This window comes from Anoplophora glabripennis, unplaced genomic scaffold (assembly GCF_000390285.2).
Source record: "Anoplophora glabripennis isolate ALB-LARVAE unplaced genomic scaffold, Agla_2.0 scaffold1025, whole genome shotgun sequence".
NCBI lineage: Eukaryota > Metazoa > Arthropoda > Insecta > Coleoptera > Cerambycidae > Anoplophora > Anoplophora glabripennis.
Genome location: NW_019417118.1, coordinates 92,978 through 113,501, shown reverse-complemented (window position 1 = coordinate 113,501; position 20,524 = coordinate 92,978). Strand labels below are relative to the sequence as shown.

The following is a 20,524-nucleotide window of genomic DNA, read 5'->3' as shown; positions in this document are numbered from 1 at the left end:
GACTTTTAGTTTTTATACGGTTTCAACTATCTTCGTAAACACTATAATAAATGTTTAAATTTTTGATAGTATCAAGTATAGTATTCCTCTGTTTCCACATCCAATATTTTATTAAAACACTGTAGGTCATTATATTATTTTTCTGTGCAAATATTAAAATTATCTGACAATTCTTGTTCATTGCACATATTTTCCCTAATGCGGCTCTGGACGATAATAGGCTTACCAATGTCCTGAGAATATATAGTTACCGATTAAAGAAATCTTTACGTCGATTGCTATGTGGTATTACGAAGTTGTTCTAGTTTGGCATTACGCTAGTAGAGACCGCCACTTCCTGGATGGATTTTCTACTATCTATCAGGTGCTATCGCTGTCTTACCAAAAGTGCGACTTCTTGTCTATAAAACGGCGCCCTTAAGTTAAACGAAATAACAGTTAGAAAACAAAACATTGAGATATAACATTTTATAATAAAACCAAAATATCTGGAATCTTATTAATATATTATATAATTTCTAATAAATTAGAGACCTATACTCCACGGTCGAAATTATAGAGAGTGACTCATCGCTAGCTTTTGGACTAGTAAGGGGGATGAAGCGTTGCCTGGAACGAAAATCCATTGGCGTGTCTGCGTAAAAGGCAACAAGATATAGAAAATACTCTTTATCAGCGTCTGTAGCTATTTGTAGTGTTGCACCGACTAATTCACTTAGACCGGGTGTCTATAATTTCGCTAATATTTTCATCATATTTTTGTTCTATTACTGCGCTAGGGCCTGCAGTTCCATCTTCAGTAATGTCGGTTTCGTGGTTTTTTCGCCAATTTCTTTTTCCTTCATTAATTGTACCATTTTTTCTAAAGAATGACATTTTTTACCTTCCAGTATTTTTTTTTCTTTTCCTTAATTTTTCTGCCTTTACGCTTAGTAGCAGTATTTTTATTGTCCATTTTAATTTTAACAAATACTTTAAAGTTAAATTTTTCCACTTAGTCTTCTTTAATTCATAGAAAAACTTAAACAGGTTTTATCGAACAAAAAGGTAACAAATTGCCACTCCGCGCAGTACACACATCACACAACTCAATACAATAATAAACTGTAGCCACGTGTCGCGGGATCATGCGCCGCCCGCACATATACGATTACGGTACGGCCGAATTGTTCCGAATACCTACGGTAAAGTGGAGGGCGAAGTGTTTGTTTTGCGTCCGAGTCGGCCACCAGCCCATCAGAGTAACGACTAGCAGCGGCCCACCGGGATCTGTCCCGGTGTCCCGCCTGAGCCCATCCGCCCCTTTTGAGATATATCGTATTTGTTGGACAGCGTTGACTTTTGTCCCAGGTCTTCTCCCAAATTGACCGGTGTTGCATAGACCGTCTCTGTCATATGGTCTCACACATCGGAATCGAGAGGTGTTCAATCTGGACCTCGCGCTGGCCTACTCTTTCAATCCATCAATTAGGAAAACTATGCAGTAACTCTTATACTGTTAGCCGATAAAGTGCTGAACAAACGTCGTGCTGAAATACTATAATTCGTTGTCTGACGGTGAGAGGATCATCTTTTGGACGCGTCAGCAGCTCATCAGAATAAAGTAAAATCCCATTCACACTTTCTTAGAAAACTAGTTTTCCTTATTAAATTGAAGATTTTCTCCGATCCAATAATGTAGATTGTGGAAATTAGTCATGTCCTCGTCCGACTCGTCCATCCGCAAAATATTTGTTAAGAAATGTGCATTTTCTGGATTTGAATTTTAATATAAAGCGGTAGAATTCCACTCTCCATTATTCCAAGTCCTCGAGGTATACTGGTGAGGATGAGTTCGGCTGCATTTGTTGTAGTGCTTGGCTTTTAATAAAAATATCTCAATATTTCTTCCTCATTATTTGCTGGATAAATGAGAGGAGCACCGGCAGCATCGCCTTGTCTACGTTTCACTGAACCAATTTCAGTAATTTTTCGATATGTCGCACTAAGTGATACGAATAAATTATAATTTTATGATTACTGTTAGGGTTCAAGGTTACGTCGATGCCGAGTTCTAAAATACTCAATTGAAAGTGATATGTTGATAGTTCTTCCCTGTCATAACACTAATAAATTTAAGGGTATCGGCACACGCGGCTGAGTACACAGTGTGTCGAAACGAGAATAAGGGATTGACTTTTCGGACCTCGTCGAGATAACATGTAAAATACTTTTTTCTAATAAATTGTGAATTTTGAAAAGTGGTCTTAATATTACCTATTTCCAATATAAGTAAGAAAGCGTTCTAAGTGGTCATTGCATAAAGAAGCAATATATACAGTCATAACTACACAGAGCAGGTACGTATAGAGGATCTTTAAATATGCCGAATATGTAACATTTTTTTTTGGAATATTGGAAATTTGGAATTGAAGAGATATTGGCTTCTGAAGATGAGTTAAATTTCCAAAAACAATAATATTTCAGCAATGCCTTAACTAGAGAAACCAAATTTGGTACATAATTTACGTTTATCTTTAATTGGTAAAAATATGAATTTGTTGGAAGCCAATAAGGACCGGACTAGGGGTAGGGCGCCCTAAAAATGATATCAATTTTCATATCATTATGCCAATTATTAAATAGTGTTACCAGTATTACAGGAAACTTAATTTTAATCATTTTTTACCCTTACAAAATTTCCGAAAAAGTATGCAGTTTTACGACTAGTAAACTATCATTTCATGTGTCATTTTTGACGTTTACAAAAAAAAGTATCAACACAAAGTTATTTCATTAAATTAGATTCTTTATTTGTTTGTTGTTTTGTTTTAAAAAAGGGAAACCTTACAAACAAAACATTAACAAATTCAGCTTTAACCACATGAACTATCGATATCGTTAAATAGCACTACAATAACTGTTGAAAATGGACACCATTTTCTATAATACATAAAACCCTCCGCCGAAAATTAAAGTCTACTCTGCGCAATAACTGTAGATCATTTTTATGGCGTTACATTTATTATTTATACAATTTCATAAATCTGCTTCAGATACAACCGGTGTAAAATAAACAAATTCTTTTAAAGTCCCTCCGAGAAAGAAATTACATTTATTCAGATTTACTGACTCTTGATGGCCAATTTTCTGGACAATTGTTTCTTCGTCCTATCCATCTATTCGGGCACTGCTGGTTTAAGAAGTCTCGTACATTAGCACTAAAATGCGGTGGAGCACCATCGCGCATGAACCACATTTGTCGTCTTAATTGCAAAGGTAGCCTAGGGAGAGTATTTTGTAAAAAAAAAATAAATAAATTCATTTTGAAAATGGCGAGGAATTATTGCATGTGGATTTTCTTCCGAATATTCATGAAAATTATGCAAATTTATATTCACTCTTCGAGTGAAACAGGTATCGTCCGTAAAAAGAATCTTCTCATGAAACCTAATACCCTCACGCAAAATGAAATTACAAAAACTTAGTCTTTGGCCTAAATCTTGGGGTAACAATTGCGGAATATTTTGGATATCATAAGGATGGAGCAAACTGCTGACTAGAAACGATCCAATCTTTGGAGCCCTCCTCTAAACATTAGCAAAGGTCTCTTGGTGTGGAATCAAACGGTCAAGAAATATTCTTCGGTACTCCTGTACACTTCGTGGACAATTACCCTCACAAAACCCCAATACTAACAACATGTCAACTTTTTCACGAAATGAAAATTTTGTAGGCACTTTTTAAGACGATGGAATAGTATGTGGTAATGTGCAGTCTTTGTAAATGTCAAAAATGACACATGAAATCATAGCCTACTAGTCGTAAAATTTTACTCCTTGTCCGATCAAAAACTGTTGCTTTTTCCAAAAATTTGAATGAATAATTTTTTTTTTAAATTAAATTGCTTGTAATACTGGTAAAACTATCTAATGATATGCTTACTGATAAAAAAATCCGATATAATTTTAAGGGCGCCCTACCCCTAGCCCGGCCTTTATTTGGCTTCCAACAAATTCATATTTTTACCCAATAAAGATAACAATAAACACAAATCACGTACCAAATTTGGTTGCTCTATGTTAAGGTATTGTTGAAATATTGTTTGTCAAAATTTACCTCATCTTCTATCACTCAATACAATAAAATAAAAAGAAATAAAATTTTCAATTTCTAAGCTCCAAAACAATCGTTAAAATTCTGAACACTCTTTTATAAATTATTCTAATTTTTTACTATCAATTTTGTTTTTATCTATGTTGAAACTTGACATTTTAGCATATCTTGACCACATATAATGAAATCTTGACATAAGAAAATGTGTAAAAACTTGAGCATCGTTGGTTATATAAGTTACACAGGTTATATAAACTAAAAATATTCGATGACATCATGTTTTGAAAAAAATAGAGTCCAAGATTTCTGGGGAACCTTAAATGTAACAACCCAGTTCTAGAAAATTTCATTCCAATTCTCGTACACATTTATACGCATTCATGTTGAATCTGAAGGAGAAACGAAGATACACGACATCGAAACAAAAAAAAAAAAACAGTAATATCTACAAATATTTATTTACTTTAGCATTATTATATAATACGTAAATACCGATACAAATTATCACAAATGACAACTAGAACATTACATAAGTGTTTTCATTCTGACAACCTTTTTCTTCACTTTGAATCTCTCTTTCGACTCAAAAAATTAACTTACTACCAGCATTTATTCTCTTCTGTGGCTAGTTTGTCGATTTCAAATTAAGATGAAAATTTCTAAAACGATTTATCTGGTTTGAAATAATAAATAATTTTTAATTGTTTCGAATCAAAAGCGATTGCATATGACTGTTAGAAACTGTTTCTAATGCACTAGGAACAAAGCTAATAACAATGATCAAAATCTTCAACAACTTAACAAGTGCAACTAACTTAAAGGACATTAAAATAATGTCATTTAATCTAATAATACACATGCGTATGAGAACCGACCGACTGGCATGAAGATTTGTCATGTAAGCATGCTTTAGTGACTATTTTTTTAATTAATAATCTGGAGCTGCTACAGGTTCACTTATAAAAGAGTGAGTAGGCAGTATTTAAATAAATTTTGTCACCTGCATCATTTTTACAATTTGTTTTTTGACTTGGTAAGGATTTGTTGAACATTTGTACTTTGTTAGGTAGTAATTGAAATAAGGAAGTATTTTAAACAATTTCTAAGCATGTTACATAGATAATTTTGTAAAAATAACTGATAAGAAATATTCATAGCTGATTTCTTATTTTTTTAGAAGTTTTTATTTAAAATTTTCTCATTATCGAAATGTTTCCGGATATTTTTCAATCCAAACGGAAGACCAAAGAATTCGACAAGGAATCCTGTAGGTAAAGTAGATATTTTGAAAATTAATTTTTAAGATATGCTTTATGAAAAAAAATATTGTGTTTATTAAAAAACTATTGAGTTTGTTTTAATGCATGTTAAAGTTAAATTTACTCCTTACCTCCTGCCCTTTTACCTCTCCAAAGGAATGTATAAAATTACCAATGACTGCATTTTCTGCGTTCCTTTTCTGTCACCTTTTCTTTGATACTTTATGGTAGCGTAGTTTACAAAACCAATTACTTTACAATTATTATACTATAAAAGCAAATAAACAAACAGAAGAAATATGAATTGTCATATTTGACTTACACATCAATTTTTATGGTTTAAAAAAAGTTAAGTTTTATATAGTTGTGTTATATTCTATCAATTTTTTGTCTTGCTTTGCCTCGCACAAGGTCAGGTTTTACAGTCGACCAGTTTCCAGTGCCGTGCTGTGTATTTTTAAATCATTTTCGAACTGCTCCTTTCGATTTCTTTTTTTACATAATTGTATTTGTAAGAGTTCCCTGTACATTCAAAAGTTTTTTTGAATAAGTTCTGAATCACTGTATAGACATTTTAAGCATAAAAAGGATTGAAATGAAATCACACTTGCACCTGTAATTGATATATTATTAACATTGAAATAATAGATACATACATGTATTTATAGGTATAATATTGAAATCAAGAAATAATGAACCTTTAAAAAATATCATTTTTCTGATTTCGCAGAGGGCAGCATACTCCAGCGTATCTGAAAAATGAAAATAATTAAGAAGTGCATTTAAAAAATATCAAAAAATGTTTAAAAACATCTAGTTATTAGTATTGGAATTTAAATTCCTATTAATGATTAAACATACAAATCATTTTTCTCTTTTCTATTGAAGATTGAACATTCAAATCTTTTTTCTCTAATTTCAAAATGTAGTAGAACTTGAATTTACAAATGTTAGTGCCGTTAAAATACGTATACATAAATAATTTTGTACAGAATTGACTAAATACTGTCTAAATCGTAATAACATGTATATATGTACTACAAAGATACTTACTTCTTATCAGTTGTTTCGATGGCACAGAAATATTGCTGATAAATGGAGAAATTTGTCAGATTAGAGTAAACATCGGGGCAACGGGGCAAGGTAGAACATGTTCCAGTTTGCGTAGCATCGAAAGGTGTTTTGAGGCATGGCTTTTGTATGATTATCATTGGATATGAGAAGTCTCCCAATTCATAAACATCTGAAACAAAAATATTCCCAGATTCAAATAAAGGTAAAAAAACGTTCTCTTGCATATTTTGCAAGATTACATGCTGTTGGGTATAGCTGCCCAAAAAGTTAATTTGCCCTACTAATAGGTAAAAATTAATGGAATGTGATTTACTTAAATCACTTCGTTTTTGTGTCATATTTACACTGTTCGCTTTACACACATTTACAATAGGCTTCTTTTCGCGACTGAATATTGGCGAATATCTGACTTGTAGTCACTATTTCCATCTCTTTTGATCTTAGTTGTCATATGATAGTTTAAATCTTTTCACTCACTCATACTACACATACCACAACATACAACTTCACTCGCGAAAAAAGCCTAATGTTCTGTTGTTTTGTTTAATAAATCACATTTATTTTTATAAGTGTCAATTCTGCTTTCCCGAAATAACCTGTAACTACTTTCAGGCATCACTCTTTGGTAGAATCTCTACATGACTGATTTTCAAGAGGGGAAGAGGAAGGAAGAGGGGAAGAGGGAGGAAGAATTATCTCAAATTAAATTAAAAATATCTCAAAATATAACTTATTCAGGAAAAAATTACTCAGATATAAGACATACAAAGGAAGAATGGTGGAATTTAAGACAGAGTCTGCTCTGACTACTTTAGGACAGTTTTAGTTCTCATAGTTCTCTTAAACCATTTATAGCTACCTACTATCAACAGTAGCGCCATCAATACTAACAATAAAATGTAGGTTACCCACCTTGGCCAATAGTTAAAGTTCCATTTGGATTTAATTTTGATGCAAGCCACGGCAACATATCCACGAGTTTTGGTGTTGTAGTTGTTGATGTTGTTGTCGTTGTCGATGGAAAGAGCGGCTGGTGAAGGTAATCTATAGTAGAAGAAGAAACAAATATATCGTCCCTATTATCACGTAGAAGCGTATGGGTATATCCATTTCTTGGATTATACGTCCCTATAAGAGAGTCGATATAAGATCAACATTCATAGTGGAATCAATGATTTTCTTTGTTATCCAAAAACCATCGCATTAAATCTAGTCAATGAAATAAGACTTACGTCCGGCAATTGGTTGGTGAATGTAACCACGGTATCCTAAAACAGAGCGAAAAAATAATTGAAATTTCATAGTATGCTCCTCTCGTTCTGTGACGTATACAGACGCGCACTACAATGTTATTATAATGTACCGATGGAGAGATGTCCAACAATCAAGTGTTGGAAAAGGGGTAGCTGGGAGAAATATCTACACAAAAGTTTGTTCTATACGACAAACGCACAGATGGCAAATAACAGATCCGCTCTGGGTGTCACGTACGTGCTGTAATAATTTGAGTATTGAGCATTGTCTTTACGGGGAACAGCAATAAAATATGCAAAAATACAATTATTGGTGGTAATTTGAAGCTTATTTTGGCCTCTATATTTATTAATAGTTTTAAAATAAACTAGTGCAATTCAGTCCAAATCTGTTGTGCTGGGAATCTGTTCTGTGCGTGGGGTACATTAATTGATATAAAAATGTGACTGAATGCATTTTAGGCGTAAAATATAACAAAAAAATAAATAAAACTGTTCGAAACAACTGTGAAATTCAAGTTAGCATTCATATTTTTTATGAAAGTACCTAACATGAAAATTCCCTTTTTGAAAACAGTTGGGGTTTTTTACTTTCAATTAGTATGCCATTTACTATCCCGTCACATCATACCAGGTGTAAAGACAATTTGCAGTCACCGCCTCTCAAAGTCGGTATGGCATTTCAACAGCATAGCTGTTGCTTACCACCGTTCGCTTCGGAAGCGTTCGGAATATGATGGGATTCTGCTTAAATTTAAACTGGCAGTGACAGTAGTATAGTTCTGCTAAACTAGATCAATATCAGAGGTCATTGACACTGAGATTCACAAATTAAATAGAAACACTGCTTAAAGAAATAGTGACATAACTCTTTGTAAATATTTTAAACGATTTTAAGAAAAATATTTCATGTACCTATATCAGATTAGTATTTTTATTTATATTTTATTATATTCATTTTTTAAAATAACAAAAATAATTATTTTGAAATAAATTAGTTTTATTTATTTTATTTAAGATTTAATATAACACCCTGATAAGTTATAAAAACAACGCTGATAGTACAGGAATACAACATAAAATATTAGCTTCCGATACCCCAGTTTATGCCGCCCAGTGACGGCGTATACAAGAATACCCTACCAAAGGCGTTTTAAAACTTTTGTTAAATAGGCTTTTGCATATATTTTTTATATGCGGGTTCTTCGCGGTAAGTGGCCTATTAGACATTTCAGAGGAACCAAAAACAATATGACTGAAATTTTCTTTACGGGGGTTATCAGATATGTTCTCTTCAATGAAAATAATGCCATCAACGTAGCACTTCCAGTTATATTGGAAGTAGCTTTCAACTTCGTTATTTTAAATGGAACACCCTATATATTAGGGCATTATCGACAAGATGAATTAAAAATAAGTCAAAAATGTTAAAGCTTCCCTGTACCTAAATCTAACCGTTTTTGAGATGACCGTCATTTTACAAAATATTTGACAGATGCAAGCGTTTCGAAAATTCCTTATATCTTTCTTCGTTCCTGGAGCTTTCACTTGCTTTTCGGAATACACAAAGGACATAAGATACACTACCTTCAGCTATCAAAATTACCTGAAGAAAATTATACTAATAAATACTTTTATTATACTAATAATACTTAATTATTAAATTCAAATAGAACTCCCTATATTTTTCTGCATCATATTATAGAAAATAAAATTCTCTTGTCACCGATATAAGCATTGTAGGGTTTACAGTTTCAATTTTCTCAGATATTTGCGGTTTACCTTTGACTATATACAGTGTATATAGTCAAAGGGTTTACTTACATTTTCAAGAATATTACGTTAAAATATCATCAAATGTGCATTGAAAGGCAAATATTAGTATTGTCATTCAGTATTCTCCAAGTATCAAGTATTTTCTCGACAAGATGCAGAATAATTATTCTAACGAAGATATTGAGAATTTATTTTATATCATTGGGACATTCACCATGAATCAGTATTAGCTGCATTTCTATGATTTGGTATTTTGCAATATGTGAAGAATTGGACGAGAATGAAGCTCGACCATTTACACATTACATTAATAAAGTGCGTTGTTTCACGTTTGTTGCATCTTATAAATAATGAGGGAGTATATTTACACAATAATAATATATAATAAAATTTCCTTTCATTGAGATACTATTATTAGCTACTACAAGTACAATAAAGAGCAAATAAGCATCCTTTCATTAAGAAAACAATTAAATGTGAAGTAACCAAAATTTTAAATTATAGTATCCTCTCAACTTCATTCCAAAATATGATAAAATTATAATAATGCATTTATTAGTTATTTAAAATGACGTTATTTATTGTCTTTGCTATTTAAAAACTTTTACGACAACATTAAACATTAGAGAAAAATTCTAAGAAAACCAACCGAAATCATTTCAATAATTTTTCTATTTCAGTTGCAAAATCCCAAATCATAGAAATACAGCTAATAATTTTGATTCACGGTGAATGTTTCACGGATATAAAATAAATTCAAAACATCATTAGAATAATTATTTTGCATATTTCTTGTCGAGCAAATACTTGAAACTTGTAGAATGATGATATTTTTAACGTAATATTATTGAGAATGGAAGTAAACCGCAAATATCTGAGAAAACTGAAATTGCAACCCATACAAGAGAATTTGATTTTCTATAATATGATACAGAGAGATATAGGGTGTTCCATTTGAATTTAAAAAGTCGGTTTTAAGTTTTCAAAATGCAACGTGAAAAATGGGACACTTAGTATAATTTTCTTCAGGTAATTTTGATAGAGGAAGGTAATGCATCTTATGTTCTTTGTGTATTCCGAAAAGCAAGTGAAAGCTTCCAGAACGAAGAAAGATATAAAGAATTTTCGAAATGCTTGCATCTGTTAAAATTTTTATATAACGTCGATTATTTCGAAAACGGTTTTTTTGGTACAAGGAAGCTATAACATTTTTGACTTATTTTTAATTTACCTTGTCGATAATGTAATAATATATAGGATATTTCATTTAAAATAACGAAGTTGACAGCTACTTCCGGTATAACCGGAAGTGCTACGTTGATGTCATTATTTTCATTGAAGGGAACATACCTGGTAACCCCCGCAAACAAAATTTCAGTCATATTGTCTTTGGTTCCTCTGAAACGTTTAATAGGCCACTTACCGTGAAGAATCCTGTATATAAGTTTAACCTCTGATCAACTTTGTTATTTTAGGTTTAAATTGAAAAAATAATTAAACTGTTTTAATACAATTTAAAGGGAAATTTTCACCACTTTACTTTTATTATTTACCATAATATTTATTCATTTATTCATGAATGAGTTAAATCGGAAGTATACAAATTAGTGAACCAATGGTGAGGATATAAAATATATGTAGCTTAATGAAATCAGTTACCTGAAGCACCTTTTAATCCTGGAAGACCTAGAGGAGCTGACTGATAAGATCCCACGGCTGAAATTAATTTTAGTTATTTATTTATTCTGTTCTTAACGTAACGTAAAGTAACGGTAGAAGTAATATAAATATATATTTTTTTACAGTTTGTTCCAACGAAAACTTAACACCCTATATCACATATACAAAGTGAATCTAACATACGTAACCAGTTTGTAACCAATTAATAATAACAATAGCGGCAAAGCAGTTGAATTTGCTGATATAAAGTAGGTGCTGTATGTATGTATGTATGTATGTATGTATGTATGTATGTATGTATGTATGTATGTATGTATGTATGTATGTATGTATGTATGTATGTATGTATGTATGTATGTATGTATGTATGTAAGTATGTATATATGTATGTATGTATGTATGTATGTATGTATGTATGTATGTATGTATGTATGTATGTATGTATAATTTTTATCCGTTTTTATCACATTTTGCCGCCACGCCGGTCGCATTGTGCGAAGTCAGGTTTTACAGCGGACCAGTTTCCAGTGCCGTGCAGAAGTGTATTTTTAAATCATTTTCGGACTGCCCATTTTGATTTTTTCGTCCCTGTGCTACCAAAATTTTTTTTGGATTAGTTCTTAATCACCCTTTATGTAGCTTAATGAAATCAGTTACCTGATTCGCCTTTTAGTCCTTGGAAACCTATAGGAGGTGAATGATAAGGTCTCACGGCTGAAATGAATTTTAGTTATTTATTTATTCTGTTCTTTAAGTAACAGTAGAAATAATGTAAATAGATATTTTTTTACAGTTAGTTCTAATGAAAACTTAACACCCTCTATCACTTTGTATACAAAGTGAGTCTATAAACGTAACCAATTTGAATATGTAATTTTAAGAATAAATTATAACATTTATCTGCACAGATGGTGCTCTGTGGCACAGATCAAACTGTGCAGGAGGAATAAATTTTTGCAATTTTTAACTACATACTAAATTATTAGTAGGTATTTAACATTACATGTGTAGCTGACAATTTCGAATCTTTGTTCATAGGAAATTTTTTACTAAAAGGAACATTTTTATGTCCCGTGTCAGTTTAGTTATACAGGGTGTCCGCAAATTTCATCGACAAAGTTTGACTGCATATTCACGACAATAAATAAATACGATCTATGAAAAAAAATCAAATAAAAAATGTTTGGTTTTTGAGTTACAGGCCTTCAAAGTTGTCAAAAATAAAATTAATTTAATTAATAACTTCATAACCATTTTACCGATCGCGTTAAACTTTTACGTTTAGTCAAATCTATATACTGGATGGTAGTTTTCTCTGGTTACTGCTCCCTTTTAGCGGTCGAAACTTTTATAGTTGTCGTATTTTTTTTTAAAACGGGCACAGCAACATTGAAAAGGTCGTTTTATTTACAAAATATAGACTTCTTAGAATATTTTATTACAGGAAATGTATTCTTTTTCAATAATATTTTAAGATATCAGGTTTTGCTATTCAAACAAATATTGTTTATTTAACAAAAAATAAAATAAAAATGGTAAATACGATTTTATTTATTTATTTTGTAAAATAAATTGATATAATTTTTTTAAAAATTGAATAGCTATTTATAATATACGTGTTAAACGTAAGATTTTATTTTGTGAGTGAAGATGATTAAAAAACGAGCGTAGCGAGTTTTTTAACTTCACGAACAAAATAAAATCACTTTTAACACGTATATCATACACTATTTTTTCTACAAAACAATCGGAAGAACTTTAAACTCAATAAAAATAAGAAATCAAAAAATACCACACAGATCGCAGTGTTGTTTTATTAATTTTCAAAACAAAATTTAAATAAACTTTGATTTACTTTTAACACGCGTGTCAAAAAATTACATTTTTAACATCAAAAATGACAATTAAAAAGCCCTCTTTTAACAGTTTTGTAGAAAAAATATTTATTGTCTAGTAGTTTCAAAACGTGTACCCTATCAAAGTTATAGTTTGTTAAATAGACTTTTGTATATTTTTTTTTAAACAGGCTGTTATAAAATCGCTTCTCACTACAGGGATCTCGGAAACAGTAAGAGATACGAAGTAGCTTAAATTGGGGCAAAGTTGCATAATCAAGGGACTCATATTATTTCTCTAAAAAATCAAGGATAACATGATTAGTTTTCGAAATATTTGAAAAAAACCGAAATTTTGGAAATCCGTATTTGTTTCATTTCAGCCTTATTTGAGGTGATATTGAAAAAAGAAGAACACTTTCTCGTGGCAACTTTTTGCCCTCTACCGAATGGCATAATCAATTTTTATATGTAACGTTTCGTCTCTCCAGGACCATCAACTTAATTTTTTTAGATACGACCCTGAAAATTTTATTATATTTTTTTGCAAGCCTTCATGACCCCCAATACTGTACTGCCTCAGCCGGAACCAGATCGAGACGTTTTGTCTTAAAAAATCCATCTTCAATGTATTCGTTCCAAATTTATCTAATTTTTTTAGATTTCAGTTTATTGAATTATCGTACACTTTAAGTATTGTTAGACACTGTGAAATTCACCTTGTTACTTAAATTATTACCATCACACTTTACAATAAAACAATATTAGAGTTTTAATCTTCATCACCTGGTCATACATAACTCGATAAGTTGTTGCGTCAAAATTAAAACATTTTTACAATTTTAATTTCATTATGACGAATTAATTCTTAGGAACGCATATGAATAACCAAAACTCCTAACGAATACTTTAAAAAATTGCAGTAAATGTTTCCGTTTTGGCAAATGTTGAAAATAAAGATAAGCTTAATATGATCGGAATTTATTATACCTGTAACCGCAACTGTGAAAGAGCATGTCAGATGTATTTGTATGAATATACTGAAAAAAATTAGATCGAAATTTGTTTGAATTTTGAGCCCTCGAGAAGGCTATGAGCACGGGATTTAAACTATAAGAATGTTTTATTGTAACGATGATAATAGTTTAAATAACTAGGTAGACTTCTCAGGGTCTAATGATACAGAAGAGTGTACGATAATTTAATAAACATAGAAAATCCAAATAAAAAATTTGGGATATTGAAACAAATACATTGAAGATGAATTTTTCAAGGCAAAATGTGTGAATCTGATTCGGGCTGACGCAGTACAGTATTGGGGATCAGGAAGGCTTGCAAAAAATTTAATAAAATTTCCAAGGTCGTATTTAAAAAATGAAGTTGATGATGGTCCTGGAGAGACGAAACGGATTTCCAAAATTTTGTTTTTTTTTAATATTTCGAAATCTAATCATGCTAGCCTTGATTTTTTAGAGGCATAATGTCGGTCCCCTGATTATACAACTTTGCCCCCATTTAAGCTACTTCGTATCTCTTACCGTTTCCGACATCCTTGTAGTGAGAAGCGAATTTGTAACAGCCTGTATACAGGGTTATTTCACTTTAAATACAGAAACTGTAGGAATAGATTAGTTATCAAAAAGTAAGTGGAGTGTGCTCTATAAACTTTTTCCTGACGTGGTATTCGAGATACAAGGTGATCAAGTTTCCAAAAAATATAATATTTTCTGTCATATCTTCATATTGTGCTAAACGATTTGAATGAAATTTACTACAGCGTATTCACTTAATTAGAAATTTTATTGAATGTAATATTAACCTCATGACGTTAACCAGTGACGTGTTACAGAAGGTGCCGCTCCGTTTTCCCAAGAAAAAAATACGCTAATCGCGATTTTTTGTATAAATAATGTCAAAATCAGGTATTGTTATACGTTAAGTGAATGAAAAGTGTTTCTTGGTGTTATTTATAGCTACCGTTTAAGAGATAATTTACTTATTTGCCGTCCATAACGTGCAAATTTACTCCAGAAATAAAATTATTTCTACAAAAACCGTCAGTGCGTATTCGTTCCTTGGGAAAAGTTGGCGGATACTTTTGTATCTTGTCGCTGGTTAAAGCCAGGTGGTTTTCATCAAATAAACAGATTAATTTATTAGCAAAGTTCAATAAATCGTAAAACCAAGCTCTAATATCTCCTAAACGGCTGCTACCATTAAAAAACACCAAGAAATATTTTTCATTCATTTAACGTAACAGTAGGTACCGCCGGTGGCGTATTTTTTTCTTGGGAAAACGGGGCGGCACCTCCAGTAGCCCGCCACTGGCTAAAGCCACGAGATTAATATTACATTCAATAAAAGGTCTAATTAAGTAATTATGCCGTAGTAAATGTCATTCAATTCCGTCAGCGAAGATATGACAGAAAATGTTATAATAATTGCAAATGTTTAATTTATATTTAATATTAATTTAATATTTTTTTATAATAATAATTAAATTAAAATTATTATAAAATAACTATACTTTGTTTTTTTTAATATTCAAACACTCATCTCAGGGGTCAGTTCTAGCACTAATATATCACAATTATTAAAACAACAAAATTAAAACTCAAATCACAAATTATGTCTATATTATAAATTATGAATTCAAGGATGGTTCAAACAAATTCAATATCTCTTGTATTCCTACAAGCAATTGTAAACAATAATTCTCAGGTAACAATGTTTACTAAAAATACTAAATTCTAAATTATTTTTATATATAATCAACTTTATAAAGTAATTTTGTTTTATACATGTAATAAATTTTCAAAAATATTATGTTTCTAGTATCAAGTTGATTATATACTATTGCATATGCTTGAATGTAATAATTATTAATCTAAATGTTCAACAACTTAGTTAACTAATTGTAAATGTAACTTTTTGACAGTTCCTGTCAAATTAATTTTGCCTTCAAGTGAAACTTCACTATGTCTTTTTACTGTCTATGAATTTGAATACGGCACTAATAAGGTATGGTCTTTAATATTGCATCTATTATCTTGATTCTATAATAACTTAAATGTTTAGATCTGTCAAATTTGTAACTGATTTGTGATACTGTGATATTGACTTTCATAACACAAATTAATTACGGAAGTACCTTTTTTTTTCTTCTTGAGTAGTTCTTTATCTCACAATTCTAACAAACTGGATACCTGAAGCTTATTTTCATTCACTAATTTCACATTATCTTCTCCTTTGGAGGTTCCCTTTATGCATTAACTTGTATGTAGGTAATATAAATTTCCTTTTTATTTTACTATTCTGCTCCACTTACCTCCAACTTTTAAATTCCTCCAATTTGACTTTCCTCGCTCTCTTTTTTATTGTCATTAATTTCTTTTTTTCTTTCTTTTGTTTTTCCCTTGATCCTCACTATTCCTTAAGGTCCTTACACCTTCCTTTATATTCTTATAACTTTCTCTTTTTTTCCTTCACTTCACTTTAAATTTTATTATCTATTATTTTATTATTCTAACATTCTACTGACATATATTAATTTCCCTGAATTATTGTTTAATATATTTTATTTTAATTTACATTACCATTTTTTTAACCTAATATTGATTTTGTATCTGCCATTTGCCTTAACTCTGTCATTATTTGACATTTGTTAATTTTGACTTCATAATATTTAAACTTCAAATTTGTGATTTATCTCAATATATATATTTTTTCGTAAACTTGAACACCCTGTATCTTGAATACCGAGTCCCGCAGGAAAAAAGTTTATAGAGCAGACTCTACTTATTTTTCGGTAATGAATCTCGCAGTTTCTGTATTTAAAGTGAAATCACCCTATAAGTTAACATCTGATCAACATTGTTATTTTAAATTTAAAGTGAAAAAATAATTTAACTGTTTTTAATACAATTTAACGGGAATTTTACACCACTTGTGTATTTACCATAATATTTATTCAAATATTTTAGGATTTTTGAAAGTTGTTCTAATGGTAAAAAGTAATGAATGAGTTAAATCGGAAGTATACAAATTAGTGAACCAATGGTGAGGATATAAAATATATGTAGCTTAATGAAATCAGTTACCTGAAGCACCTTTTAATCCTGGAAGACCTAGAGGAGCTGACTGATAAGATCCCACGGCTGAAATTAATTTTAGTTATTTATTTATTCTGTTCTTTAAGTAACGGTAGAAATAATATAAAGAGATATTTTTTTGCAATTTGTTCCAATGAAAACTTAACACCCTCTATCACTTTGTATACAAAGTGAGTCTAATATACTAACCAATTTGAAGCAGGAATTTGTATGTGTAATTTTAAGCAAAAGCTTAGTAAAGAAGAAAACACATCTTAATTAACTCTAGAATGAGCTTAAACTTGACATGGATAAAGATTTGTTTCCAGTATGGCATGCAGTGGACAATAGACAATTTTGTTACCTAAAAAAAAGTTACTTGAGGTATTTTCTGAAAAATATTGATTTTTCACGTAAGAAAATTGGCAATAAAACTACATTTTCATTTACAGCAAATCTTGTGGAAATCAAAAGTGTGATGGTAATTACTCCTTTACCACCCTTTACCGTTTTTATTAATGCTTGCCACATATGTAAGAATAAATCATAACATTTCTGCAGAGATCAAACTGTGCAGGTGGAATAAGTCTTTTAACTACATACTGAATTATTAGGGTTCAACATTACATGTGTAGCTGACATTTTCGAATCTTTGTTCATAGGAAATTTTTTGCTAAAACGGGCATTTTCTATCTCCTGTTTCAGTTTGGTTATATATTTCAGAATTAACATGTATAATCAAGACAATTCATGAAAACTTCTAAAATTCTAACAACATTATTTATTTTCCTATAATTTAATTTGATAATTCTTGCAAATATACAGGGTGTTAAAAAAGAGTGTAAAGTATTTAAGGAGGTAATAGTATGAACCAAAATAAGCAGAAAAGTCTCAATAAACATGGGTCCGCAAAGTAACGGTTGCGGAGATATGGAATGTTTTATGTTTTTTAGTCCTTTTTTTTATTTTGCAAAAACGTTGTGTATTTTCTTATAATAGTTGGTTGGTGTTTAGTGAAATAAACAGTACGTATTTGACAGTTGTTCTCAGTGCACAAGTTTTCTTTCGCTATGGCTTCTTACTCTAACGCAGAATTAACAGACATGCATTTCATGTATGGTCGTGCTAATGGGCCACCGAAGCGCGACGTCTTTATGTTGACGCTTATCCAAATCGCCAGATTCCTTCACAACGCATGTTTGGAAGAATTCACCAAAGATTGCGTGATACCGGTTCCTTGAGCAAACAGTGCCATTTATCCGGAAGACCAAGGTCGGTATCCACTCCTAGAGCAGAAGAAGAAATTCTAGCACTGGTAGAGCAGAATCCAGGTACGAGTGTGCGGAGAATATCAGCCGGGGTAGGAATTAGTGGTCCTCTTGTTTGGAGAATCCTTCACGAGCAACTGCTTTATCCATACCATGTGCAACGAGTACAGGCCTTAAATCCAATAAATGATCATCAAGCACGTTTGTTTTTTTGCCGCTGGTTTCTACGTCATGATGCTGAATACCCTCGTTTTCTTGCAAACATTCTTTTTACTGATGAGGCCGGGTTCACAAGAAATGGAGTGTTTAATTTTCACAATACGCATATTTGGGCAGACGAAAATCCTCATGCTCTAATAGAATCTGGACATCAAGCACGTTTTTCATTAAACATTTGGATGGGTATTGTAGGTGACAGGTTTCTAGGTCCTGTTGTTTTACCAAACCGATTAACAGGCGCTGCTTACCTCAACTTTCTGCAGAACACACTGTATGAGTTTTTGCGGACCCATGTTTATTAAGACTTTTCTGCTTATTTTGGTTCATACTATTACCTCCTGAAATATTTTACACTCTTTTATTTACACCCTGTATATTAAATAATGTATGTATTTACACAGTAAAATAACTTCTTATTTTAAAATAGTTTCAGTCTGTTTCTTGGAAACAAATTTTATATAAATTATCATTACTTACGAGATCTTAAGTAGTACATCCCTTGTGCTAGTGGAACGCTCGGTGCTGCTACTAAATTTTTAATTTTTAATATTCGTAAATAGTCAAATAGGTAATATTAAAATAATTTATTATTAGTATTAACTACAGAGCCTTCTTTAATGATTACAAGCCACGTCATCAGTTTTGTTTGGAACAGTAATTTTATTTCCTTCATGTTGGGTTGGCAATTAAAATTCGGTAAAATTAAAAATATATGAAACAATAAGATTAAGATTACATTAAAACACAACATTCTGTTTCACCGACTGTGATTGATGTAATTTTTCGCGAGACTCTACTCAACTAATCATCGGTCGCATTATCTCGAGCGTAGACGTAACGGTTTGTCATTGTTTATTGTAAATCATTAATATTGGCGACGCCAAGATTTAGGGATTTTTAGTTATCAATACCAGTCATGGATTGCCTTTGCTAGGGGGTCACGTGTCTTGTAAACATTTATGAAGGCTGTGTATATTAGTTATGCAACTTCTTAATTAGTGATTGGATGTAGACATCTTTTTTTGTATAAATATTTTACAAAAGTAGAGAAGCTTGTGGATTATAAATATAGTGGATACACTATCCTTTAACACTAAAAAAATCTATAAGTGTAGATACATTGTGGATCTCCATAATCTTAAAATTCTAGTCGAACACTAACCATCTAGAAATGCTCCATAATTTTAACAATGGCTGAAAGACAGCTTCCATCTTCTGTTTTTTTCTCTTCCGAACATAGCACATTCTTGCTACGCCTTTACATACTGTATAAACTAATTATAATTTTTTATGTCACTGTATGTAAAAATTTAACAGAAATATTTTATTATCTAGTCAAAAATTAACATTTTATAAATTCAATTTTATTATTTTTATTGTTTTAGTTATCCAAAAGTTGCTTTACTCAATTTGTTGTATAGGATAGGACATAAGACAGTTTATGTTTAAGTTGCATAATTAAAATTGTTGAAAATGACATTGTGTTCAACCACACATTTTTTTTTGACATATTAGTACACGCATACCAGTTGTTTCGATTTTAAAACAATTATTGAATTAGGGCATTGTATTTAAGGTAAACATTTAAGGATTACTTTTTAAGCATTAAAATAAATAAAAAATTATATAACTGTAGCAAACAACTTCTAGTTACTGTTTCTATTTAATATGTAATAAGACGGAGAATCGCTCCTATTTCGAAATTTCCTCTTTTTTAACCTTAAAATAGTTTATTAACTTTATTTAAAACTAGATAAGTTATTTTATCCAAATTATGAATATGCACTAAAGAAGATCAGATTATATTTAATTTGACATACTTCGATTTTAACTTCACTTTTTTATAAATTGGAGATAAACAACACTTCATTGAGACATATTTGCTCAATTGCTTTGTAGCTGTGTTGCATTCTTAATGAAACACATTATATGTAAAATAAGGGAATAAGAGAAATCTGTCATATTTGTATTTAA

General features: G+C 31.0%; 1 protein-coding gene across 1 annotated transcript; it reads right to left on the bottom strand.

Moving 5' to 3' along the window:
- Nucleotides 1-6,030: 6,030 nt before the first annotated feature.
- LOC108913917 lies at nt 6,031-19,059 on the bottom strand. Its single transcript, XM_018719568.1, has 7 exons — nt 19,028-19,059; nt 17,073-17,129; nt 11,117-11,173; nt 7,661-7,696; nt 7,341-7,472; nt 6,408-6,597; nt 6,031-6,106 (listed from the first exon to the last, which is right to left on the bottom strand). Exons 1-7 carry the CDS (start codon nt 19,044-19,046, stop codon nt 6,055-6,057), a joined length of 543 nt encoding a protein of 180 aa, XP_018575084.1. The 5' UTR covers nt 19,047-19,059; the 3' UTR covers nt 6,031-6,054.
- Nucleotides 19,060-20,524: the final 1,465 nt, after the last annotated feature.